We start from the raw sequence: 27,645 nt of genomic DNA on the forward strand, positions 1-27,645 counted from the left end.
CCCCCAAAATAAAAAAATACAGATGTCACAGGTAATTACAGCTATTTTTGGCAATACAATTATTGGTTTTTTTAAACAGCAAACATTTTTCTCAAATAAATACAATCTGCTCACACTAAAAAACATAATAAACAGAATGATACAACAGGTTTAAAATTAAAAAAAAAAGTATCCATTGATAACATCAAGTTTTAAGAGATGTCCACAGAGAGAAACTTCAGAAAATACATTTTAATGGGAAGTAATAGAAAGGAACTGGCTGCGTATTTTCTGTTACGTAGCATATATGGTTCATGAATATTCCCCAGGGAACAAGTATTTGAGGAAGCGGTGAGAAGAAAGTAGCGATTTAGAGTATATGCAACCAATCACACTTACTGCTTAATTTTTTTTTTTTTTTGTTCATTCATTCACCATTTTAAGCATGTCTGCTACCACCATCATTTCACATATATTTTTAAAGTTCAAATAATTTCCTCTATGCTTAGGCTCTTTTTTAAAACCAAACCACAAACGAAACCTATTAAGGCTCCCTTTCTAAACAATCATTTTCATATGGAATTTCAATACATTTTAAGTTGTGAAGCATCACAGATTTCCAGCTCTGGGTTTAAATGAGGGTTAGTCGACTACAGCCTAACTTGACTATCTAGCGTCCCTCTTTTTGAAATGAACATGAATATAATCGGACACTAAATCTCACCTTACTTCTGCATGCGTTTCTTAAATCAGGACTGGAAGGGCTCAACCTAGCACAGATGTGAGTCCTCCAAATTCGTCATTAAGTCAGTGCCAAGTGCGGGGGAGCAGCCTGTGGTAGGACCAGGCTTTGCATGGCTTCATCTCAAGCCTGAGGAAATAATGAGAAATCTTCCTCTTTGTTTCCCTGGACTCTGGATCAGGCCTTTGTAAGGACCCCTGGGACCCAGAGGGAAAAATTTATAACCCCTCTCACCCAGTGCAGTATGCAGGAGCTAAGTGGAGAGACTGAGTTTGCCACAGTGCCGTATGCAACCCCCTCCCCATCCTCTGACCTTTTTTCCCCAAGAGCTGCAGTTAGCACACAAAGATGACAGTACCCACGTCCCTGAGATATTGCTACCTGGGGGGCTCAGGGCTGCAGATACAAAATAATACACTGGGAAATAGCACTCTAGCATCCGTTCTACCCTCTCTGTTTTGCAGAATTACCGCTTGCATTGCATTCACTAAAGATAATTCCTGCAGAATTCTTGTAAACAACCACTTATTTGGTGATGTAAATTATCACTTTCATAATAACGTTGACACTAGAAGCTAACACCAGAGGAAAGAAGGAGGCTCCTACCATCAGCTGACTTCTTTCTGAAACTGTTCAGTCTGAGTGAAAAGGGAAGTACGTTTTTTTGGAACTTATGGCCTGGATCCTCAGTTTGCATAAGCAAGCAAAGCTCTGTTGATTTGAGTATATAGTGCCAATTTACACTCATGGAGAACCTGGTTCCATGCTCAGAGGATTTAAGTATTTGGCTGTAGCTGCCACTACACTAAACGTAAGGGAAACGCATGAAACTTTAGACCTGGCACCTGCATTACACTAGAAAGGTATCCCTGGGCAGAGCTCAAGCCTTGGGGTTGGGGCATGCTGCAGCCCCCTCCCATCTACTTCAGCAGAGGGAGATAGACAGTCCAGTGATAAGGACAAACTTGTGATCAAACCTGAACTTTTCCAAATACCCTGATTTTCATCTTCTGGTGCCAACTGTCATCCCATCAGCTGCTGCTGTACTACAATTTGATTCTGCACTTTGATTCTTGTAATTTTTCTAGCCCCACCCTCAAGTTGCAAGTTATGAAAACACTGGATGAACAACTTATTCTTGGCAGATTTCCAGCTTTATTCCTTAATTGGGAAGAGAGAGAAAAATCTAGGAACTGCTATTTGCCTCCTATACCCTAATTAAACTGTTGGGATCTGATGCAGCTCACAGTGAAGGCAAGAAAAAGACTTGCATGCACTTTAGATAGATCAAGTCTAATGTTCTTCTGGGACAAAACACTGAAGTGACATTAAATACACATTAATGAGCAGCAATGGAGTGAAAGTGAAGCAGCAATTATTTTGTATTCTTAACATCTCAATTAAAAATTTAAAAGGAACATCTTTCTTCTTTTCTTTTTTTCTTTTTTTCCCCCAATAAGCCTTATCAACATGAGACTACTTAACACAAAACCCCTATGAGAAGTCAAAATGCTAGAAAATAAGATTCTTCTGAGATTCTTGACACCTGAAAAATCTAATTTGAGATAAGACTACAATTGTCAAAATACTTTCCCCAACATCCAAAAATATACTTTTTTTTTAAGAAGCGAGTATTTTAACATCTACCTTCTCAAACAGAACACACTTTTCTGTATTGCTTATCTTATGCAAAGATCACCTAGTACAATATTCAAATTGTGCATTCAGGTTTTGTTCCCTCTCTGCTTCATACTTCTGTCTAAATAAACTCCTTGTAATGTTGCTTAACTGCAGTAGGACCTGAGCAGCCTCCACTGTTTTGTATAGGCACTATTTGTTGCCTCAAATTACATCTTGCTGGCCCATAGTGTGAAACAAAAAGCAGCCTGGAGAATTACAGGTGCATCAATTACCAAATTAGTTTTGGTGTGATTGTCATCTATTTAGTTTTAAACTCTTTGCAAATTTGCAGTGAGTAAGCATGGAGGAAAACAAGCCAGAAATGCTTTTCAGAATGTCTGTACACAGCCAAAAATAGTTTAAATTACAGTTAAAAACTAAAGTGACAGCAGTTTAACTGCACGGGAGCAGTTTCTTCTGTCATCTCATAAGTTATCTCCCTGACTTTACAGTATACAACCCTGGTATAATAATGCACTTATGAATGGCCTACTGTGTATTACATAGTCATAAATGTATAAATAACGGACTATCATTATGGATCGTGATAATGTACATATTGCACAGGATGAGCTCTCTGCTGACTCAAAGTCTGTACAGAATCTGGTGTACTCTCCCCGGCAAGCTCAATAAAACCCAGAGGCAAAGCTAAGCTAAAACCCCTTAAAATTTGTTACATCGCAATTGCTGAGTGTTTTGCCTCATTTAGGAAGAAGGGCTTGCAGTTTATCACTCCTTATTTGTTCTGACTGCTGAAAGTGCAGCTCAGTCATATCCTACTGAAGGTGAGACCAGTCCTGCCGAAGGCTTGATAGGTTAAAAGAAACCAACACAAAATCAAACTTTGATCTTGCTATGAATCACAAGCCTTCGTCAAAGTTGGCCAGCAAAACTTCCGTGCCATACAAACATTTCAAATGAGGACACTAACACATTCTGCAGAGGTAAAACTTGGCAGAAGAGGGGTACCTAGGATGCCAGAATTTCTTTCCTCTTACTTCTGAACTTGCCTTTGATGGTATTTATGGGAATACTCAGACTTATGGCCCAAACCAAGAAAGGAGTATGCCTAAATCTCTTTCATCCCACTTAAGCACATTTTTAAGTACCTTCTCAAAGTGAGCCTGCACTGATAAGACCTGTACAAATGTCTGCAGCAACTCTTCGACCCAAGGCTGATGACTTAAGATAATATTAATCTAAAAGAAACCTGCTCTGAAGCCAGTTTATGCTCTAAACTGCCCGCTGCAGTGTATTTTGCATTCTCCTGTGAAACAGCTGATCTTGGGATCGTGCAGGCTGTTGCACTAAGAGGACCCTTCTGTGATTTCAAAGATTTTAGCTACAGATGGAAACCCTTCTCTTCCCCTTCTCCCCAAAACTTAACCCTTCCCCCACGAGAAGAATAACATCTTAATAGGCCAAAGCATGTTGCCCCTAAATTTAAGTGTACTGTTTTTTCAGCTCTTCTTTGTCTTTATGACAGATGGTACTTAGGAATTAAGGAAAAGGAAGCAAAGCATGCAGCAGAGGCTGAATTTCAGCATCTTTTTGATTTCATCATTACCTCCTGAAGAAAGCTGCTTACTGCAGAACCTCACCAGGGCTCAGACGGAAAAGCTCACAAGGGACAGAAAGCCACCACTGTGTAAATGACCAGCACAAAATCTTAGTATAAAAGGAAAAACCCTTTTTCAAGGTCTTCTGAAGGGAATTTAAATGACATAAACACTTGAGGCCGGGTCTGTGCACAAGGGTGGATTTCAATAACCTAAATAAAGGAAAAAACGCCCCAACTTTCTAAATCCTTCAGGTTTGGTTGGAAAAGGCTTATTTCATCTTCACTTAAAAGAAACTTCTCCCAGTCTTTGTTCACAATGGCGCTGTCTTTTGACGTGCCAACTTCATCTGTAACTGAGGTGAAATTCAGAATTTTCTTCTGACGTGGATCAGTGTCGATCAATCTTTGCATCCATGGTATGCCCAACAACCCCTAACACAGAGCTCAAATAGAGGAGAGGAATAATCTGATGCTGCCTGCAGAGGCAATGCTGGACTCTCATTTCCAGCTGGTGGTGATATGCTTTATAGAAGGTGCTGAGAATTTGGGGGTTGTAAGTGAGGGGGATCGCAACACGTGCTCCTGAACAAGCCTGCTAATGCTTTGCAAAAATAGTAGTGAAAAAAACCCCCAGCATCCTGAATGCTCGACTTTTACACAGTGCTAGTTGTTTCTAACGCGGTGCAGAAGGCAGTGAAAGTTACTGGTGTTGTCAGAGCTCCATTCAAGGTGGGAAAATCTGCCCGAGCTACTGACTAAACAGAGACTCCCTGCTGTGCAAGGGCTTCAAGCTGTATTTAATATTTTTTCCTTCAAATCACTCCCTTTTGTATTTGCCTAGTTGTATATGAGAATTTTTGCATGACTGTGGCTGTGTGAGAGATATGCTAGAACAGCTGTTTGTGTGATCCACTGAACATATTATGACTATTTTTCCACTCTCAATAAACACAAGAAAGAAGAGACATTCTCCAACGCTTAGAAAGGCCATGGGTTTTCCTTGCTCACGTAGCTTTGCCTATTCTTGCAGTAAGGTTTCTCTCCAGTTAAAGCCTCCAGTTGGTCCGTGTGTGAGAGGGAGGATGGGGGGGTCCGTAAGCTGCCAAACACCTGTATCTCCCAGTTCTTCGCACGAACAAAACCCCAAGTATGGAATCTGTGTGAAGAGAGATGGGAATAAAGGCAATGAGCAGGGATCGAGCTGTGCAAGGAGGGAGCTCCCCTAAGGGCTGAAGTCCTGCTGTGCTACTGAAGCATTTCACTGTCTTCTCTAAAATTTTCAAAAGACGATCGTAGGACTCAGGTGTGACAGCCAGATTTTGTGCACCATTGTACGTGCAAAACACTGGGAAAGACAGATGATGCTGCTGTAAGGTAGTTTAAATATGGGCCAGTTCAAACCAGAGATGTCCTGTTGGCTGACATGGTCCCAAACCCTGAAGGCCAGCACAGCTATGGAGGAGAAATATGGATGCTACTCTGGCTCAGGTGTCCTCAGATCAAGTATCAGCTATGAATATCCCAACGAGTGTCTGCAAGGCTGGCAGTGGACAATGCCAGGGCGGGAGTAAAGCAATGAAGGCAGAAGACCCCATTATAATTTTCAGGCCTTTTCCCTGACCATTAAAAGCTCTTTAGAGTGAAATGAGAAGGGAAAGTGTTGTAGGGCAGAAGTGCCCTGTTAGTTAACTGTGGTTAGGGTGTTTTCGGCACTGGAGGGCACTGTGGGAGTCTCTGTACAGCCCCGGTATCTACAAGCGTAAAGCAGAGTCACTGCAAGCCCATTTGTAGGTGATCCCACGCTATCTGTTACAGAAGTGACACATTAAGAAAAGCCTCTTAAACCAATCATCTGCTCTACTCTCATGACTTCTGAAATGGATGAAACTCAGTAAGGGGCAGAACAATCAGACGGGAGGAACAAAGTGTCCTCTGCCTGGTTAAGCAGATTGCAAATTTCTTTTCTCTTTGTAAAGCCAGCGAGCTTTACTCCTTGCTGATGGTAATTACCTTTCGGACCATCTGTACAAAGTCCTTGGAGTTCTGCGGCGAGAGCCCTTGGAGCTGGCAGGTACAAGCCTCCAGGGAGGATGCATGTGCCACTATCAGGATGTTATTTCCTGAAATAAAGTAAGAAACGTAGGCTGACGAGGGGGATGAAGCCAGGTTTAGGGACTGGTGCCCAAGATGAAGCTAACCATTTAAAATGTTCAAAATGGGTTCAGTTTATCCTGTGACAACACATTGAACTACGTGTACATGGGGGAAAAAGCATGGTTTCGTAACATATTTAGAGCATTTCTCAATTTTCAGGGTAATGGTTAACTCAGTGCTACTTAGTTTTAAAATGGCTTTCTGAAGAAAACAAGAATTCCAGGGAGATTTCAGCTTCTTGTGAAGCAAATACTTTTCTTTTACCCCCAAATTAATTCTGATTAAAACAAGCACTTTAATTTCAGTTGCTGTTTTTCCACAGCAATTGCTTTAGATTTCTATTTCCAAGATCCTTTACAACCAATGTCACACTGTGCTATCGATGTTTGTGGGCAAACTATTAAAATAAAAGGTTTAGAATGTAGAAACGGATCAGTTAAATGAAATTAGTGAAATCATCAGAACTTAGAAACATCTTATTCCTATATGGTGAATGAAAAATAGCTAGAGATTTTTTTATTTGAATATTGTGTTTGCAGAAATGTTCTACTGTCTTTATGGGTATATATTTCAGAAGAGCAGCTCAGATAGGGGATGGAAGATGCCCCATCTGATGCTGGTACCAGACAGCAGAGTGCAAATGGCTTATTTATTCCCTAGAGAAACAGATAGCTGGCATTGGGTAGAGATCCCTAAAATACTTCTGCTACTAAAGTTTATGGACCTTTCTCGTGAGCTGAGCGTATCTCAACTCATAATTCTGACACATACAGTTGAACCTGGAGTTCTCGATGTCTCTGGGAGAGGGGATGAGACTCAGATATGGGAATTCATCTCTTTGAAGAGGGAAAGACTGGTCGGGAATATCGTCATTCACGCCCCAGAGAGCCTGTCTTGGTTTTTCACCCCTCTGTAGCACTTACCTTTGCCTTTACATTCACTGATGATTTCTTTTGTTACTTGGTAGCTTCTACTTATGTATGTATCATAAGATTCGGAAACCACTAACTTGCTGACAGGAATATGAGGTCTGTGAGCAGAAAAACAAGTATGGTAAATTGCGAAGAAGTGATGAAGTTTTAAGTGCAAGTTATGATTCATCTGAAAGTATCTGTTTCTTTAACTGTTCTACTTCCCCAAATCCCCCGAGCTACATCTTGTGTCAGGACGACTATGATGATTTTCAAACTTCAAGACTGAGATGTTTACCATTCCTGCATTAAGATACCTCAGTTAGCTGGGAAAAAAGATAACTGCTTCCTCTAATGTGGACCAGTTAGTGCAGGCAGCATATGACATGCTGATTATACTTGTTACTTCTGCAATGGCATGCAGCAATAACAATGCCACTTTGCATTTATTTAGGCATGTGTCCTTTGATTAGCAGATTTCAGGGCTCGCCCACCCACATAAAGTTAGTGAGTGGCAGGAGAACAAAATCTGTACCCAGCAGGAGTGGGTGAGCAGGAAGGGACAGCAGGACGAGGACGGTGTCGACGCAGCCACCTGCGGACAGGCGGGTCGGCTCTGCTGGCTGGGAGCTGTGCGGTCAAGCAGCATGACAAGCCACCGCCCAAGCCGTCTTTGCCAGATTGAGGTCTGCACTGTGCTACCACGGCTTCCAGCTTAGAGGGTGGACTGACAACATCTGTGTCTGTCTGCGGAGACCGGGCAGGTACAGGGAGAAATGTGGAGCGTGGAGAAGGTGGATGCTGGCTCTCTTCACTGCTCGTGCTTTGATGGTGAAGGGCAGAGGCAAACTGCTGCTTTGGCCATCTGTAAAGCTGCATTGCTGGGAAATGCCTGGAATTAGCTGGCCTCCTCCCGGGCCAGGGCGTTTCAGTGAATTGCCTGGCGGGACTCTGGCCAATTGTATCAGCTGGAGTAGGTTGATACAACGCACAGAGAAGCAACGGATAGGAAGCAGAAGGCTGTATTTTCGTGCTGCAGTGCAAAGGAAAAGACCCAACTTTTCCCTCCATCCAGTAATCTGATATATCTACAGGAATTACACTTGTGATAGGAGACAGAGAGCACCAGGAGGGCTGTGTCCCAGCTGACCACACAAGAGCAGGCTCTTTTCCTGTGCTGAGAATATTTGTTACGGTCTTCCCAGAAGGCATGCATTTGCTGAAGCAGAGACTCTCCTGTGGTCCAGCTGCTCTGCCGAGTGTTAGCCATGTGATACCATTTCAGGGATAAATACAGTGCTAGAACTTCTATTTAGATACCCTCAGAGTGTTGGAATTTTAGCTGCAGACCAAAAGGATGCAACACAAGTCGTTTATGGTATAATTAGGTATGAAAAAAATCAGGTGGTTTTTTTTTTAACATTTTCTTTCTTGTTTTTCTTCTTAATGTTTCAGCTGCTTATTCCACTTGAGGGTTCTTGAACACCCGGGTGCACTGGGACACTGGGAAACATAAACCACAAAAGCCCAGCCACAAAATATTTGTCACCAAGCCCATGTAGGTGGAACTCCTGTGTATATATAGTATGTGTGTATTATAAATGTTTTGGTTTTATCTGAGATTGCTCAGATGGTGATCAGGCTCACACTAGATAGAAAGGGCTAGTCTCTGCAAGAAGTCATAGTGATACAGATATTTCAGCAGGGAGGTGCGGTGGAGAACTGGAACCGTGTGACCTTTCTGGAGTTTCCTTCTTTGTGGGAGCTCTTTGAGTTTGGCTTGTATAAATGAATCATAAATCTGAGAGTAGGAAGCCCGAACAGATCATCTTGTCTATTCTTTGCCACATGACTGTTCCTGCTGGGCTTTATTTAGCCTTTTGCTCTGCAGCTTACAGTAAAAAGCATTTGTGTGTTAGGCTGGAGGGCACCACGGCTGGGATGCTTCACTGGGGAGTCAGAAGAATCTGGAGTTTCCCTCCAGACTCAGGCTGCAGGTTGCTCCCAGCAGCCCCGCGGTGTTTGTTGGCAATGATATTGGTAACGCAGAGGTACGGCCACGTGGCTGGATAAAAGGAAAGCAGCAGAGGCTGGCAGCAAGTGCACGAGTTCAGTATATGGAGCCTAACTAGGCACCAGGACTAATCTGTGCAGCCACAGGGGTGGCTGGCAAAAATGCCAAGCCCTGGGAAGGTCAGCTCTGCGCTTTTGGAGCAGCTCTGTCAGGGACCCTGAAAGCTGAGCGAATTATCTTTGTTTCCCTTTTCTGCAAAGTGGGAGGAAGGATCAGTGGTGCTTATCCATTTGCCATTCAAATGTTTTTTAACCAGATGTTTGTTTTGTTTGCTTTCACCAACTGTTTTTGGGTTGAATACCATGAAAACCTGAGTCAGAAACCTGCAATTTTTTCCACTAAAAACATTTCAGATGTAATAGCTGAGAAGTGATAAATGCTTAGGGTTTAGCTTTTTGATAGAAAACCTCTGAATTTTGATGCCACAGGAGACCCTGAATTCCTGACAGATGTAAACATGTTCCCCATGGTGTTGCAAAATTTACAATTAAGATCCATCACCATATTAATCATAATAGAAAGACAGACAAGCTTTTTCCTCTGGGGAATGGAAGGGCACGTGTGAATGAGCCCAGGATCTGGTTCAGTCTATGAACACGATGGTCAGGGAACTGAGTCAGCAAAACTAGTTCTGTTAGCTGAGCCCAAACTTCTAAATTTTAGGAAAAGGGTTAAACCAAACAAAAATACTTTGAGGGTTTCCTGGACACCTGAAAGATGCCCAGGACAGAAGGAGTACTGGAAATAGGACTTCCATGATCAGCAATATAGCTGGACCTTACCAGTGATCTGGGAAATTTGGTTTATAATAAGGCATTCTCAGGTCATGTTCAACACAGCAGCCTCGAGCCTGCTCTAAGTTTATTCTGGGAGCCTCAGCAGCTCTTTCTTAAGTCACTGCTTAAATTTAAAAACTCAGTAGAGTGTTGCTCTTCAAAAACAAAGCCAAAAAGCAATGCAAGACCCTCTCACCCCCCTTTCTGCTACCTGTAGGTTGTATCAACGCTTAGAGTAGCTGCAGCTAAATCCACGGGGGGTATCCAGGCAGGTAATGTGTTCCCAGAGACCCACTTGGTCCATTCAAACAAGCCTGGCTCTATTCGAATTTTCAGGTTGTTCTCTTGTTGCATACCTGGAAAAGGGAGAAAGGAGACCAGATATCAGTGAAAGCAGCTGGGGAGGAAGGCAGCAAGACTTTGCAACTTTAATACTTCAGTTTGATTGTAAATTTTTTTTTTTCCTCTAAGCAGTCAGTTGATTAATAGTAGGTATGAAAGATGAAGTATTTAATATATGTACTTGGCATATGATATGCCAGGGAATGTAAACCTTTGGCCGGCAGCTACATGCAATACACTGAACCTAGGCGTGACTGTATTTTGGAGCTGTTTTCCAACTGTTTCCAATGCCAAGGCATCTCATGCCTCTATCACTATTTCCCTTCCCAGTTTCTGCAGTAAATTATTCTTACTGGGGGTAGCAAGTTTCTTGGTAGTAGCAATTGCTGTGGGAGCACGCAGCAACGAGCAGCTGCAGGAGCGTTAGCAGGCAAGGGCACAGGGCATGCTGAGCTGGATGTGTCCACCCATCCTGAACGCACCTCTGGCTTCTGCAGGGTGGGGAATAAACCCAACCCTGACTGGCAGCTGGTGTTAGGGCCAGCACGTCGCTTGCTTAAGCACTTGTCACACTATGCAATTAGAAAACGGCTCCTTACGGACATTGTTGCGCTAGTGGGAAGTAAACTCCCACGGAAATAATCCTCACCCCAAATTACCATTTACTTGGGTCTCCCATGCCAGGCTCCCTTTTATCTGGTTGGCAGTGTTTTTCCCAGAAAGTAAGGAGAATGCAGTCTTTCCTGCTCATTGGGTTCTTACCTTTCAGGATATTGTGTGCTGTCTGTACACACCGTAGGGATGGGGAACTGTAGATGTAGTCTACGATGGTATTAGTTTCTAGCAAGGCTTCACCTGCAAGCAAGTTGCAACACCCGTGAATAAAACCAGACAAATGGCATTGTAACAGCAACAGCAGCGTGCAGGGTATCTGCCACCCAGCAAGGAGCTAAAGCAGCTTCCCAGCTGCACTGCTTGTGTTTTGGGAAATACGTGTACCCATCGTATTTTATTTCAGTGGTGTGTTGGGCACTGTGATGTGCACAGCTGTGGAACCAGGATACGTTTTTCTGTGTGTGTTGCTCCACGTGCATCTAGGTACTTAACCAGTATGCAAAGCAATCCCCCCAGCTTTTGCTTAGTTTCTGCTTCTCTTAGATTTAGCCAAAAAGCAAACAGTGTGCTGAGAAAAATTGTAGAGAGCTTGAATTTAATTTCATTTCATTTATAAGCCGTAAATCAGAATGATTCAACTTAACTCAAACCCAGCTTAATTCAATTGGCTCGATTCTTTGCTAGTATAAATTACCATTTCATTACACAGGTGGAAGATCACAGAAAATGAGATAAGAATCAACTCCACTATTAGGGTTATTAATATTCTTGCAATGCCTAAGGGAACCAAATGAGAACAGGAATCTGCGCAGCATTGCACAGACTTGTAGTAAGAGAGAGTTATATTTTTGTTATATTTGAAGAGGCAGGACAAAGAAGTGGGAGCAAGAAGGGGTTATTAACCTTGACTTCGTATGTTTAATGATGGCTGTAACCATGTCAAACCGATCTATAAATCTCTTGAGAGAAGTGGGGTAATTTAGAAGGAGCGGCACATCTAACAGCCCTCCGTCACATGGAAGCTGCTTGTTTGCTTTAGTCGTCAGAGGAATTACGGCTCCGGCAATCGTCAAGGTCGAGTCTGTGCCGCTGCAGCAGGGAGCAGTTGCCTGCAGATGGCTGGCATGCCGCAGCCGCGCTGGCAGGTTGATGGCGTCTGGGTCATGTATGCAGTTGCGTACTCGGACCCATTTAATGATACCAGCAAAGTGTGCTGTGATTGCTCCCAGATTCGCCTTCTGTTATGTGCATATTGCGAACCCTGATGCCATGTGGCCGGGAGTCTCAGCATCCTGTTGTTGTACAGTGATTTGTTTTTGTTTAAAAAGCAAGTATAATTTTAGCTGCCCTAGTTTGAATGTGACCAACACAAAGTACTCTAAAGATTTGAATTTGAGAAAATGCTAAGTACTGCTCTCTGAAGCTCATGTCTTTTAGGGGCTGGTCTCCCCTAATCACAATGCTCAATATGTGCTCTTTGACTACCAAATAATTTTCTGTCTCTACACAAACCAACAGGCTCAGAAGCCAGGGACAAGGATGGGGGTGGGGTGGGAGAACACTGGAAATAATTTGGACTGTGTTTTTGCCACATAAACATAAAGCCAGACAGGCTGATAAAAGTATATTGGTGTAGCAAACTGCAGGTCAAAATTTAAGATTGTCAAAGTCAAGGAAAAAGCATATTTTGCATGAGGTTACCATCACGCTGCTGCATTTCTCAGCAACATTGGTAATAACAGCATCTTCCAGTGTGGCACGTTTACGGGGTGGTAGTGAATGCTCTGCAACCTCACTGCTGATGGCTCTGATTTCATACCATGTCCTAGATTTTCTGCTTTGCCTTTTCTTCAGCTGCAGCAGCTGAAGGAGACAAGATTTCCTTTGAAAGAGGGGTCTTGCTGGGGAAGGTGAAGGGACTTTGCAAAGGTTCTTGAAACGTCTAAATCCCCTTAGTTCCGAGCACCCAATTCATTTTTTTCTGCCTTGCACTTTCTCTTTCTCTGGCTGGGTGTGTGGGAGGAAGATAGCAAAGCTTCCTGGGCAAGCTCTTGTCTGCTGAGGACAACTTACCAACAAGCCTTGCCTGCATACAGCCCAGCACGGTGATTGGCGCGTCTTTTTCATAATCCCTGAAACCGCCGCTTCTTTGAGGTAAGCTGTGAGGCATATTCAGGTTACTACGCATATACCTTCCTGTGAGGGAAAGGTTAGAAGCAGTTGCTGGAATTATTTGATCAGAGAGAGGCAGAGAGCATCAGGCATGTTTCTACCCTCTTTCACCACAATGTCCGCACCTTGCAGGTGCTGCCTAGACCTGGCTGTCAAGCAGTTTTTCCCGTGTAAAACTATCAGGAATCTGACAAAATTAAGTATCAGTTCAAAATCAGCAGAGAATGTTGCTAATGTTTTTAAAGTTATCTTTAGGACAGATTTAATGCCCCAAAGGAAAATAATTTTCATCCCACAACAAATGAAACCTCAAATGTCACACTTTTACAGGAGGCTAAAATGTCAGAGCTCTTCAAACATAATTTAGACAGAAGGTAGTTGTAAAATCATCATTTTTCCCAACGATTTTGACTACAAGATATTGGCATTTTTTGAATAGAAAAAAGACTTTTGATAAATTTAAATAAAATCAGCTCTAATGCTTACAGAGCCTGAAGTTATAGTCTGTTAACTATAGTCTGAAACTCAAGCATATTAGTGGGTTGCAAACTCCAATTTATGCCCCAAAAGGCACTCTGAACTGTACCTGCAGTGGTGTTACTTTCATTTAGGACTGAGAGCCAGCTGTGCAAAAGGTTTTCCTGATGGTAGTAGATATTTGCACTGGACACTGACTACTAACATCATGACTTAATTTCCAAATGAAAATGCTCTTTGGCAATGTTACTTTAATGTAATCTTTCCTGCAATAGTTTCCCAAATATTAACAAATGTATTATTTACTCCCTGGCTTGTGTTTCCGCTTCTGGCTGCAGCCCTACCATTACAGAGCTCTGCACTGTGGTGCTCTGCCACCCGTAACTGCTCAAAGCAATGTTTTGTGTTAGGAAACCACAACTTCCATCTAAGCTTTGCCCCAGGCAGTGGCCACTCTCCTTCCTTCATCTAAACCTAGAGCCTGAGAGACCCATGGGAGCTGACTCACCTTTGGCATCAAAACACTGTGACAACCAGTACTTCCCAAAAACGACATCCATCCTTTCCCCATGTCTGCAGACAAACAGGCAGCGTTTCTGAGGCCCTGGCTGGCTGGTTATTCTCAGGGGCTGGAAGAAAAATTACAGGATGTTTGACCTTCATGAAAGTGCACAGGTTTTTCTGAGATCTGATTTACGAACGGGAGTCAGGACCAGGCACCTCTTACCCTAATGCAAATGCAGGTACAGGAAACTCTTCTGAAGTTGGTAAATTTATGCTAGTGTAAAACTGTTAAAGTGAGCAGAGGATGGGGCCCTGCCACCCCATGCTAAGAGCAGGTTTGGGGACAGCAATGTCTGTGCCTGTGGTTAATCGTGTCATTCAAAAGCTTGTAGAGAACTTTAACTTGTAACTTCTGATGCAGACAGTGAAAGGAGACCAAAGGATAAGTTGTTGGGGAAAACCCAGTTGCTGGAAACTTGCCACTAAAACTGTGTGTGATTTATATATGTGTGTGGGTCCCTACCTGCACGTTCTGGCAGATGATAGTGAGTGGCCCCGCATCCCCGGGTCCTTGGTCTTCCTGCTGTCTTCTTTCCAGAGCTCCGTCAGTGAAGGCTTGAAGGGATGGGGAAGATGTAGTATTCAGAATTGAGTAGGACCTGCCAAAAATAGAAAGGTGTTGGCTTTGGGAATGCTTTGGACTTCGTGCACTCTGGCTGCAGTAAGGACATTTCTGTAGTCTTCAGGAACTGATGATAATTACTGTTGTCATGTTATTACATTATTACTGTATTTTAGTGCTGCCTAAGAGCACCTTGCTAGGTGATGTACACACATGAAGAGAGAAATCCCATCTCAATAGGCTTTCTGTTTCCTTAGAAACAGTTTCACAGAACAACAGTTCCCAAACTTTAGTCTGCGAGGCTCTGTCAGCCCTCAAATATTCTCATGGAAAATGCCAAGACCTTCCTCGCAGCCACAGGATGCTCACTAACATCATCTGGGAACCAGCTGCACATTACTTACCATGGTCTTGTGGACCAAAGTTTGGAAAGTAATGGCTACAGAGAGTTTGCACTCACCTTTGTGGCATCAGCTATTGCTTCAATAGAAAGCTGGAGTGCAGCCCTGCCTCTCATGCTGGGCAGTTTTCAGGGTTCCTGTGCACAAAATAGCTTGTATCCCCTGGTAGGGACATGGCACACTCACTCTGGGTTGTTGTTTCTACATTTTTCAGTACTGTCTATTCCGTTTCCCATCTACAGTGGAAATTTATTCTCACTAGTGCTTCCTGTTAAGTGTAGCCAAACGGATATAATAGATCCCATTCTCCCTCAAGGGGCTTATGTAATGATGGTCCCTCTGTATAAAGCTCTTATGGCCAGACGTTCAAGGACTTCGACTAAGACCCTCGGGAGTAAACTCTGATAGGCAATTACAGGAGCTGCAGTGACCCTCTGCTGATTCGGTTACATTGTATGGGTTACGTTTGCTTAGTCATTAAAAAAAAAAAACGTTGTCAATTAATGTAGATGGTCATTTACTTTGACAGAAATAGTTGCCTTTGCTTGCACTTTTCAGTGCCTTAAATATGTCAGAAGTTGCTTCCTGACTAGCACCTAGTTAGGATAAAATCTCAGAGGGCTTTCATAGCTGTTAAAATAATACCAAGTGCCTCTACCAGTGGAACAAAAATAGGTCATCTGCATTTTTGTAAAGAACTGATCTTTTGTGAGATCATATGATTTGCACCAGTTTAAAGAAGAAAAAAATACCACACTATTGGTCCTGATGTTGGTCCCTTATCTGGTGGAATTAGGGTGCAAGGATGAGACTGAGTTACTGTCTTATTCGGTGAGGTGAAGACGCCATGCAGAAAAGTGCTGGCAGGGAAGGGGAGCAGGAGGTGGGAACCAGCCGTGCCGGGGACAGCACTGTTGATTCCCATCCCCATCAAGGCAGCGTGAGGCAGCAGCCTTGCAGCAGCCATCATGGGCACAGCCCTCTGGCAGCAGATAACCTCTCCAGCCTCCTGCTCTTACTCTTTCAGACCTGACCTTCTAGGTTTACAGATTCTTATAACTGTATTTATTTTATTCATAGTGAGTTCTCAACAAGGTCTGGGCTTGCTCCAAGGAACCGTTCCTCTCTGAGGAGCTCATTGCCCAACTGCAGATAGAGCATCAGAGGTCAGGGCAGCAAATACCTCTGAGTTAGGCATGGTACGACTCTGAGGTGCAACAGGGGTGGTGAATTTTGAAAAGGAGTTAAATGTAGGCAGGACAGCTTTGCAGGTAAGCCGAGGGAAATATTACTGGGTGCTGTGGTGAGAAATCATGTCTAACCCTCCTCCTCAGAATATATGCGTGTCATATATTGCAGGCAGAAGTACACTCGGACCACACTTCCAGCTGGCAGGATAAGGCCAACTTTGATCCAAAAGCTGCCCGAGTGCGTTAGTGTGTGCCAAGCCCAGGGCAGCTAAGCCCTGAGCAGGGAGCATGAACAGACATTTATCACTGTATTAAGTGGAGCTTGGAGTGCGGGTGCAGCTAGCACAGATACATCCTCACTGACCTGAAAACTTGAACATCTCAATATGAGAAGAATCTGAATTTCTTAGCTAGGCCCCATCTCTGTTGCTGTACAAAGTGGATCTTGAGCCTGAGCTCTCTGTCTTTACATCAGTGTTGTGGCTTCCAACCCCTCATCCTATCTCAGACCTTTTCTGCTTTGCCCATATGACAGTCTTTTAAGGACGCTGGCCTGGAGAATACTAAGGATTTGTTTGGTTACCCCTCTTCCCTTTACCCCCAGGAACTGCTGCACAATTTCTGAGACTTCCTGTCTCTCTAAGCCCTTATTAAAAGGCCACGGACTGTACTATCTATTTATAAATGCTAGGATTCGCTGTGAATGATGCAGAGGCAAAAGCATACTATCTTGCTGTGTCTGGAGGAGAGCCACCAGCCTGACTTCAGTGGTATCTCCTTGATGTTGCTGGAAAACAGAAACTGCTGAAGCTGTTTCAGCTTAGTCATCTTCTAAGCATAGGTCATTGTTTGGAAGCTTTTCCCAAAGGCTTGTGGTTCCTCTGCTTGGCAAACAGAGACTGAAGGCAGACAACAACATCTCCTGTCTTCTGGATGATGTCTTGCCTTCACTGCTCTATCAGTGATGCTGCTGCATCCCTGCAGGCAATGTCCTCCCAGTCAGGAAAGGCCCCTTGAAGAATGGAGATGCTGCAGCAGAGGATGGAGAAAGGGTCTTTGTCATGGCACAACAGCGCTAGTCCTCAGCTCTGTGCAGGAAAAGACTCCTCTGCCACATCACTCATCATTATCTAGAGGAGAGGGATCCCCGGGGAAAATGAACCAGCCATTGTTGCAGAATGGGAGGAAGACAGAGTGGAAAAAAACCTACTGAGGCCCAAATATAGCTTGAAAAATTAGGGCTGTTTTTCCTCCCCCTGCTACTTGTGCCAAGTCTGATTTCTCAGGCTTATTAAAGGGGCAAAGAATAGCTTTGGCATCTCACGGGGAGCTGAAATAGACTGCTGTGTAATATCTACAGCGCTTCTATCCATTTTGGGGTAGAGGAGGTGACTATTTCTGGCTTTGCTGGTAATGGAAAAGCAGTGCAGGGAACCATCACAAGTTTTAGCTTTTGGGTGATGCTGGGTCCACAGATACAAAGATAGCACACTTACTTCTGCCACATGCCTTTACATGCATATGCGGAGAGCCCCATGGTCTTGAGTGCTTGGTTTTTGTGGCTTCTGTGGGGCAAGTAAATTCTTGTACCTTCACTGGGCTTCCCAATTCCTCTGGGCTCTGTGTGCTGAGGGTGGAGAATTTCTTCTTTTGACTTGGTAGCCCACTGATTTTCAGGCACGAAAGGCAACTTAGAAAATACCCTGCAAGCAGTTTGCTGGGGAGCTTTTAAGGTAGATAGACATATATATCTTTAATACTGGATCTGTAGTTTGGATTCATTCAAGTAGTTTCAGCTCACCAGTAGCTTCTGCTGCTATCAGGAGACGATTTCCACCTTGATACCATACAGGGGAAGAAGTATTTTGTTTTTAACATAACTATGGCCAGGTCCCCTCCTAGGATCAGTGAGAACAGATCTCCTGTCATTGATACAAACACAGCCGGTTCCTCCCCAAAGGAGAGTCCAGTGCTTGTTTCAGAAAGGTTATTTTTCGCTCGAGTACCCTTACTGAGGGGATGGCAAGATTGGGTTACACAGACTTAGGATCTGGGTTGCGTTGTGTGGGATGCTGAAGCAATTTGTCTTCAATTATTTTCCAATCTATAGCACTGATCAGAGACTGAATGTTTTGCCTCACTGTCCCCAGCAGGTCCAGTCCTTGGCATGAGAAGAAATCATGCAGGGATGTGCCACAGCCAGCAAAGAAATGTAGTTTAGGTGTACAGAAAATCCTTGGGGTTTGCAGAATAGAAGTGATACCATTCCTATTTTTAGTAGACAGGGAAAGGATTCGGACCTGGAGTCTCTCAAGACACAACCTGGTTTCATGGGTAGTAACTCTGCCCCGAAGGCAAAGCCTGTTCTCCCTTATTAAATAGATCATCAATCTTGTCTTAGTGTGGCAGCCTGTTGGTCTGCAGCTGAGGTACAGACCTTACTATAGGGCAGGGACATCTTTTTCTTTTATGTTTGTACAGTGCTAGCCAGGAAGGTCTGTGTGCCGGGCAGAGGTCTTGAGGTACTATTTGGATATTAGCCATAAACCCCATGTCCTGTGGAAGTCACAGTTCAGCTTCTGCCTCACTTGAGCAATGCAACAGGGAAACCTTTTTCAGGTGAAATGTGCAGGAACTAGCAATCTAATTTTGCTGTATTAAAAATTCGATCAAATATCCCAGAATAGCATTTTGCCTGTCATATCTCTTGCGTGGTATAGCCAGGGTGCTGCAGCCCAGAGTGAGCTGTATTTTCATGATGATCTCAATAATGCATGATTTTCACTTGAAGAATGCAGTCTCTTGTGACTAGGAGGGAAAGCTCCATGGCTGTTATTTCTTTCTTCCTCTGCAGGGATGAAACAGGACATGGCTGTGTACACAGAGGCAGTACAAACCAGCGCCCAGGATCACAGCATTGCTGACCAACAGCAGCCTCGGTCCCAACACCGTGAGCTGGGTCCCACCTCCTGCACCGCAGCAGTTCTCTTGCAGTCCCGGTGAGTACTGCCATGCTTACTTTCATGTCTATGAAATGAAGGTATCTGTGCACCATTCTTCTCTTACCGTGAATACCATGGCACCGTTCTTCTCTACCGTGAATACCATGGCCTAGACAGCAGTGGGGCTTAGGTTATCCTTCGTTTGCTATATTGTTTTGACCAAATGACATTCTGTAACCTAATATTCCCTGCGGGAAGCCATTGTGTAAAATGAGACTGTTTCCGGGTATGTAATAATGTTTTTGATAAATGCTCCATATTGCATGCTCCAATTCATGATTTATAGTCTTTAGCAGTAATCAGGGAAGGGGCATTTCCTTTCTTTGCTTGTCTGGAGGCAGAGATGCTGAAGTTACAAAACATTTGGCTTTCCTTTTAGTTGCTGCTGCAATAGTAATTCTTTCCCATGCTAGTCTCTAGGCCTCAAAACCCTTCTAGGGACTGTAAGAAAAAAAAGCAGAATCCACTAGAGCAGGCTGCTGCAGTGTATGTGGACCTGAGACCATTTTGGCTGGCAAATTTTAGGGGAAGAAAGGATGGTCTGGTTGGATTGCACACTGGAGGATCTGGATTAAGTCCTGTCTTCATGCAAACACTCTGATTGACTTTGCCCACGTGTCTTGATTTTAATTTCTTTAAGCCCTGGTTACTGGAGGTAACCAGGAGGTTTTCTTCCTCGTAATGGAAGATGAGTTGGAGTTTGGTGGTGACAGACTCGGTATAGATAGGTTTGTTCTGTTTGGCTAACATATGGATGAAAGCCCTTTATTAGTGGTGTGCATTTCTCAGAGGGCAGGTAAGAAAAGAATAGATGGTTTTGTCAAGAGGGGTTAAAGAGTGATCTTTTGCTATGCTTGTCCCTGCCTGATGGACTTTGTGGTTGGGGAGAACTCAGGGCTAAGCCAGTGCTGGTTTACAGAAGGGCAGTGGTCAGTGGCAGTCACATCTGGAAGCCAGCCTGCAAGCTATGATTGCCCTGTGCCTGCTCTCCGTCTGTCATTCACCACGTTGCATGTGTTAAGCCTGAAAAGTCACAGACAAAGAAAAAGACTGCTTGCCCTTTTTCCTCTTTTGTTTCCTGTGTTTTGCTTGATATGAGGAGGAGTTGGATCAGGTTCTAAGTGCCGAGTTAGGTCAGTTCCTCTGGCTGTCCTGTGCTGACATGGGTTACTGAATGCTTTCCCTGAATGCTCAGAGACCCTCCCCACAGGTCATGTTTGCTCACTGAAATTTGAAATATGAACTGTCTGTGTTTTGTTCTGTATCTCCATCCCTTCCCTTTGTAACTAACCTGCTTGCTGGTGTGACCGTAATCAAACTTCTGTACCTGCATGGTGCTTAGCAGGGAAGCAGCAGGCAGGAACGTGCCTCTCCCCTCTCCTTGTCCTCTTGTGCTCTTACATACAAACTACTCCCTATGCTCCAGATTTGTCAAAGGTGTTTGGTGCTTAGAGATGCAGACAGCCTTGCAGAAGTGCCCAGACTCACCCCTCAAGCTCTAGTTTTTTACTGGTGTTTAACTAATTCCCATCAAAATGAAGAGGCATGAGGTATAATCTTATTCAAAACGTAAGGTCTGCATTCTCACTGAAGCCAAGAGCAGGCAGGCAACTAACTGCTGCTGAAAATTTTGCTAAGTATCTTAAGAAACATTTCTGATCCCAACTCCTTTTCCCTGAGGAATTATACACAGCAGCTCTCGCTTCCCAGATTAATGCTCAAATTTAAACCTTCCTTATCCTAGTCCCACCATAGAGGTGTCTACACAGCAGTGGCTCTACGGCAGCCATCTGCTCTGGCTCCATCAACCAGCAGCAGCAGTCGTATGAGTAATAGTTGCTGTAACATCTTAGCTAAATAAATCACATCGTCCTCTAATCCCATGCACAGGGATAGCATCTGCTCTTCCTTTGCTTATGAGATGGGGCTTTGTGTGCCAGTATGTTTCCCCCAAGCAACCTTCTCAGCAGCCCTGGGAGACTCTTCACTTACCCAGGTGAAATCCCAGCTGCTGAGCCCCGTTTTTACAGCAACAGAAACTGGACTGAGCAGCTTTACCTACCCATGAAACACCCAGGTCCCACATTCATCCGCCTTCGTGATGTAATTTTCAGGCAGTAGCCCAGAACAGCCAGTTGCAAGGGAAATGCCATAAATCCAGCCCTCACTTGTACTGGTTTGTTCCACTGGGGACATGAAAATAAAATCCCCTGGGACCAGCTCCAGTTCATCATCATTCTGGGGGGTGTAAGGATAGATCACTTGCAGAGTCTGGGGGAGAAACAGAAGCACAAATGAATGAAAGGATTGTTAATGGAAGGGAACCTTTAGCAGAGTGGGGCAGGAGCACTCCCATACCAGACCTTTAACCTTAGCAAGGTGTGAACAGCTCTCCTTGTAATGCATCACTTTGTGCTTTATCCAGGAAAGCTTTACCTTCCGGGAATTCCTGCCACTTCCCACTCTTTGCTGTTGGAAAGCTTTTCTTGGTATTTACTCCTTCTTTCCTCTTTGATTCCAGTCCTGTCTTTGATAACCAGGAGGGAAAGGGGGGGATGATTTTTTAGAGCGAGCAAAACCATGACCGTGTGCTTAAATCTAAGCTCCCTGTTAAAAATGGAACTGAATTCTTATTGGGACCTGGAATTTACACAGCTGTAGTGGTCAGTGACCATTTTTGGTTTACCTACTCGTGCTTGATCTGAAAGAGCAGTTCTCCTTGTTGCTGTTGCTTTTGAAGACAAGGCAGAGACACTGTTGGGAGGCTAACAGGTTTGAATCTGTGACACCCTGCTCTCAAAACTGTTCACGAGAACACACAGCAAAAAACACAGGTCGTGAGAAATACTGGGATGTGGCCACGTTGTTTTCTTTGTATTTCCTAACATGAACAGGACTAAGTTAAAAGGTGGGGAAAAGATCAGTGAGTATAATTCTGTAATCTTCTCTTCACTGGAGCATGAGGAATCCACACATATTAAACGTCTATCAGTAACTTTCCTCAGAAATGGCTACAGCAGTCCCCCATTTAAAAGGAGAACAAACATGTTATTGTTCCTGGCCAAGCCTAACTTCTGCAATGGCATCACACAAAGAAAAACCATAATCTGCTGAGCAGCTCTGATCTCTTGATGGTGTCAGCCTGTTTGCTTACTAATCCTCCTAAACTATTGGTGGTATCTTCAAAGGAAGATGGAAACTAGTCACTGTCACCTGATACCACAAGGCCAAAACTTTCACACATGGCTGCCTGAAGTTAGATATGCAAAGATGTGAGCTGGTTTTCATCAGCAACTCCCTTTGCAATCAGTGATAGTGTTGACTGCTTGCAGCTTCTAAAGGACAAGATGATTCTTTGGATAGGAAAGGAGGCTGTCACGCATGGGAAGCACGGCCTGGGCTGGGTCAGAGCGCTGTGCACGAGAGACTTCAGCTCTCCAGAAGCTTTGGCATGTGTTTACTCTGTGGTGTATCGTGTGCTGGACTAAAATAACTTTTTCCCACTCTGCCACAGGTTTTTTGTGTCTGATTCTGGACAATGCACTTTGGTGGCGTTAATCACCCCAACCTTAGGAGTCTAGTTAGCCACTTAAGCCTGAGTAGGCACCTTCTGGAGGTTCCCTCCCCCAGAAGCTGATTCATCTCGTTCTGAGATAGACATCTTGGATGGGTCAGATGACTCACTTTCTGGAGGTGCCTGTTTCTCCGCACCGAGCCTCAGCGCAAAGGGAGCCGCAGACTGGCTCAGACTTACGAGGTCTAACTTGGGGATATTTACAGGGAGGTGAGATGAATCTCACCCATGGTTTCTCTATGCCCAAGATCCCAATCTACAAAATGAAAATAATATTTTTTTTTCAGTATATTGTGTTGGACAACAACATTATTGAGAAAACTATGTTAAGACACTTAGATACTGCTGTTATAGAATCCATATGAGTAACTGAAGTATAGGCCATGAGGGTTAAATGTTTCTTACATGATGAAACTAAATGCTGTGATTAATAATAATGTCAAGTCTGTACACAAGAAATGGATAGCGATCAGGTTAATATACTGGCCTGGTTCTTGAGAGATCAGACCAGCTTACTTTGAGCTAAGAGGAGAATCATTGTTAGAATTAATTAATCCAGCAGGACATGCTTCCTGCAAGAAATGAGGTGGGTGAAATAGCAAGTCTAGACCGTATGAGTAAAAAGCAAAAAAAGGCAAGATGGTCTGTTTATTAAGATGACTGGTGGGATGTGGGAGATCTATGTTCTGGGTCCTTGTGGGACCTGAGGCAAATTCCTTAATGTCTCTGTAGTCTGCGCTGTGTATCTGTGCAGCTCTCAGCAGCGGACATGGGAGTCCTCATTCAGCTCGCACTCTCAAGCTGCAAATGCAGCTAAAACAGCCTGCAACTCTTCTAGGTCCTCTTTTTTTTAATTTTTGGACTGAAACAAGCTCCAAAAATTTACCTCATGATTAACGAAGCGTATGTCTCGGGAGAATATCGCGGCGACCCAGTCGCAGCCCAGCTTGACATCGATGTTCTGTGCTAACTTCTCCAGTGTGGGCAAGTGGCTGGTCTGGAAGTGATAGGCCAGCGTCACGTGGAGCTGCTTCTTGTGTGGCTCCACGTGAACATCTGCAACGAGAAGATGTCAGTTAACAACAAGTGACTGTCAAGATTAGCAGCTTTTTGAAGGTGTAAGAGCGTCTATCGCCTCTGAACAGGAACTGGGAGCTGAACTTTTAAAGATAGCTCAAGTGGAACAAATTGCAGGGCGGTTTCTGAAAAGGCTTTGGGGAAGACAAACGTGAGTTCCCTATATATGTTGCACCTTGGATCAAATTATTAGAGATTTGTGGTCTGATTCAGTCCTAAGTCACACCAGGTAGACAAGGCATCTTTGCCAAACTGCCAAAACTCATTCGTATTCAGAAAACAACGGGTTTCTGGATGGTGTGATAACAATTATTGTAATTTTGAACCCACTGGGTCTTCTGCCAAAAAAGACACTTTCCCAGGAAAGGGGTGTCCTTTCTTTAATTAGTAGATGAGAATCTCCACAAAATAAGCAAGTTAAAAATAATAATTTTTACTCTCCCTCCTCTATGCTCTCTCCCACAGCAGCAATTACAAATCCATGGGATTTACAAATTCAGGCGAGTAGATTAAATCTTTTCCCTGGACATTAGTTGGATTACCAGTTTGCCCACTGAGGGCAAGGTATTCCAAAATTGTGGAAACAGACATTGATATGATAATGATTCAAAATGATCCTGCAGAAAAAGAATCTTTATTAGGAAAAGATTCCAGGAAGCAGAAAGGTGAAAGTATGTGAAATATTGGGACTCTTCCAGTAGATGTGGAAATCATAGGATAGATTGTTTGCATGTAATTTATTCTTGCTTATTCAACCAAAAATTGCAATTAAATTTGACTGATTATTCAGTCAAAATTGCCACTATTCAGAGACTTGGCTCCAAGTGCCAGCCAAGGATAGCTTTGCAAGCTCATCCATCTTTTTTTTTGACCAGCAAGAAAAAATATGCTCTGGATCTCCGAAAAAGCCCCAGAGACTTTAATGTGATAACCTGACCAAGCTGTGGGCTGCAATGCAGCAATTGGCTTCCCCTAAGAAAGAACCAATTTGTCTGAATTGGAGTAGTCACAGGGGTAGAAGCTTGCTGGGAGCCATTGATGCCTGGGTCAGTGTTTTTTGGCTAAGAGCAGCTCCTTCTGACTGTGTTGGTTTGGAGGGTACGTCCACGCTGTGCAGGGGAACACTTACACAATTCTTACGTGGCTGCAGCAGTGCTTGGACCCGCCTAATGTTTCCGTGCTTGTTGCTGCCTTCCAAAATGTGCATTTGTAAAGATAACAGCCATTTCCTCCCTCTTCTAAAGGGAAGAAAAGTTCTAGGTCACTGTCAGGTGAAAGCAATGCATTGCAGAGGTGTGACGAACCTACGACACGTCTGCATCTCTTCCTCTGAACCAGGGGCAGAGACTTCTAGCTGTTCTGCATGGTGTTATGGGGTGCCTGTCTAGCACAGAAACACTCCAGGGACTCAGAAGTTGCCGTATCTTGCACTTAAACTGCAGGATAAGCCTGTGATAACGAAGGACTAAACCGGTTGTGTTGTGACTAGTCCAAGCTGAGCACTACAGCGACAGAGGGTGGGAGGATTAGTCAGGGAGCTATTATAGTGCTCCGATGCTGTTCTGACTTCCAAGCTTGGAGGTAATCGGAGGACACCCGGAGAGCCCATTTAGTAGCAGAGAGCATCGGAGCACGAGATGTTCTGGTTATCTCCCCCCTCCTGGCTCCTGACGGGTTCCCCCCTCCAGAAGCAGTAGAGGACCAGGCAATGGAGCCAGCCGTGTTGGTACTGAGATAGGGCTATTGGAAAAGGTTCCCTCCTAGGTTGCCAGGGTACTTGAGGTCTTCTCACAGAGCCCTGTTTGCATCTCAGAAACGTAGCAAAAAAACCAACACAGCCTTTACATGACTGAGAAAAGTTTTGTCACAAAGGCTTGAGGTAGCAAGTGGAGCAGGAAATGCTCAGCCTTGCAGCCAGAGTGCCTATCTGAAAGGTTAAGGAACCACCAAATGTCAACTTCCCTTTCAGGAGATAGCACTTGAGACTAAGTGTGAGGTGATCTTTCAACTGAAAAAGCGCTGAAACCCAAAGCACCTGGTGGGGTATTCCTCTTGGGCTCTTAGCCTTCAGGCCACTTTTAAAAATCGGGTATTGGCTTCATGAGCTTCATTTCTTCATACCATCAAAACTTCGGTTTCTGAAAATGCCCAAGCCTTGACCAAGCTGTGAGCTCTTTGTAACTGCCAGCGTAGTCACTCACCTGCTTTAGAAGCAGCCTCTGCAGCGAAGTCTGCAGCAAACTTCTTGAGCACCTCAGCACTTTCTTCCTTGACAAAAAGCCCAATGAAGTTTGAGGACGTGTAGAGCTCCAAAGGCAGAGGGGCAGGGAATTTGCATTTCCACCGCATCACGGTGGCCTGCAGAGCTTCAGTGAGAGCATCGACCTTGCTGTCCTCACACTGCCAAAGGAAACGGGACAAGCATTTCTCAGGTGGAGAATCATTCCTTACGCCTGTGCTTAGCTCTCTAGTGCACTCAGTAGAGAAAGGAAAGGCTTGGATGCATGGGCGTGAATGGTCTATCTTTGCTGTTATGCAGTGAGAAAAAGCACAGGGTCATAGAAAAAGGTATGTTTAGAAATCATTTGCCCCTCCCTCGTCCTCAAAGCAGGATCGGCTATCCCCAACTAACCTTCCTAACCTCACCCCCACAAACACACTGTCTATTCTCATGTTAACAATCACTTGAGATTATTAGAATTTGTCTTCTGCTGCTGCTCTTCCCTGAAAATAACCCGCTTAAAAACCAATTACCTCCTCAACAAGCCCAGGCATCAGGCGGTTCTGGTAATAACCCCCCCTGAACTCCTGAGCACAAACTCTTCTGCAGCGATTGAATGAAGCGTGTAACGTCTCCAGTCTGGACCTGGCAAGGGCTGTTCATGAATGCATGCATAAAGGCAACGGAAAGAGGAGCTCTGTTTTACCATAAAGAACTGGCAAAGGGTAATATGTGGGAAAATGTTGTGAGCTTTGTTCTTCCCGCAGATCTGCTTTGACTGCTGCCAGAACTCAGACAGCTTCTGAGCCAGGGGGCCGGTGGGGCGCAGGTAGAGGACGTACTCCCGAGGCAGGGTGTCATCGAGGAATGGGTCACCCACATGGGAGAACAGCCTGAGAGGGAGAAAGAAATGTTAGATTGACAGATAAAGACATTTTTTTTTTTCAGCAACATTAGCTTCCCCTGTCCTCACTCCCTTTTGTTCTCCCTTTATGGAAAAAGTCAGCTCTGGAAGGTCAGGCAGAGAGGTGCACTGTCTCACTTGCAGCCATTACCACTACTGAGTAATACAGAAAATGGGTTTTTAGTTTCAGACTGAGGCTCTGAAGATATAACCTGGGTCACTGCTTCTACCTTTCTGACTTTCAGTGTACAAAACACAGGGAGGAGAGCACTAGAAATTGCTCAACATCTTTGAAAAGGCAGGTCTCAGTTTTCTGTTTAGGTGCTAGGGTGGAGAGAGTAGTGGTTCCCTTCTCCCACCTTTTTTTGCTATTACTCGAGATCACAAACTCTCTCGGACAAGGCTTGTTTCTGCATTGCTTATTTACAGCACTTAAATAATGTCTCACTAATTTTGCTGGTGCTTTTCAGATAATGTCCCTGTTTAAAAATTCCACATTCTAATGGCTAAAATCTTAAACATTAAATTCACTAATTTCTTTTACTCTTTTTAACATTTATTACTTCATACCAACCAGTCGCATGCTGCTTGAACACTTCTTCCACCTGTCGATGCCAGTGCTTTTTGTCTGAAGACAGAACAAAATAAAAAGAATACTTCAGTGATG

The 27,645-nt window shown here is 44.1% G+C and overlaps 1 protein-coding gene across 1 annotated transcript; it reads right to left on the bottom strand.

Annotated features, from left to right (window-relative positions):
- Positions 1 to 4,980: 4,980 nt before the first annotated feature.
- On the bottom strand, positions 4,981 to 27,645 carry UBASH3B (ubiquitin associated and SH3 domain containing B; the record flags this gene model as incomplete). Its single annotated transcript, XM_009574310.1, has 13 exons — positions 4,981 to 5,118; positions 5,973 to 6,082; positions 7,040 to 7,146; positions 10,089 to 10,233; positions 10,982 to 11,074; positions 12,908 to 13,030; positions 13,992 to 14,112; positions 14,511 to 14,646; positions 21,265 to 21,473; positions 23,663 to 23,832; positions 26,055 to 26,253; positions 26,781 to 26,967; positions 27,553 to 27,645. Coding segments are annotated over 13 exons (1,831 nt in total), but the record flags the coding sequence as incomplete, so codon positions are not given.

The sequence above is a fragment of the Fulmarus glacialis genome, unplaced genomic scaffold, assembly GCF_000690835.1.
Source record: "Fulmarus glacialis isolate BGI_N327 unplaced genomic scaffold, ASM69083v1 scaffold17283, whole genome shotgun sequence".
NCBI lineage: Eukaryota > Metazoa > Chordata > Aves > Procellariiformes > Procellariidae > Fulmarus > Fulmarus glacialis.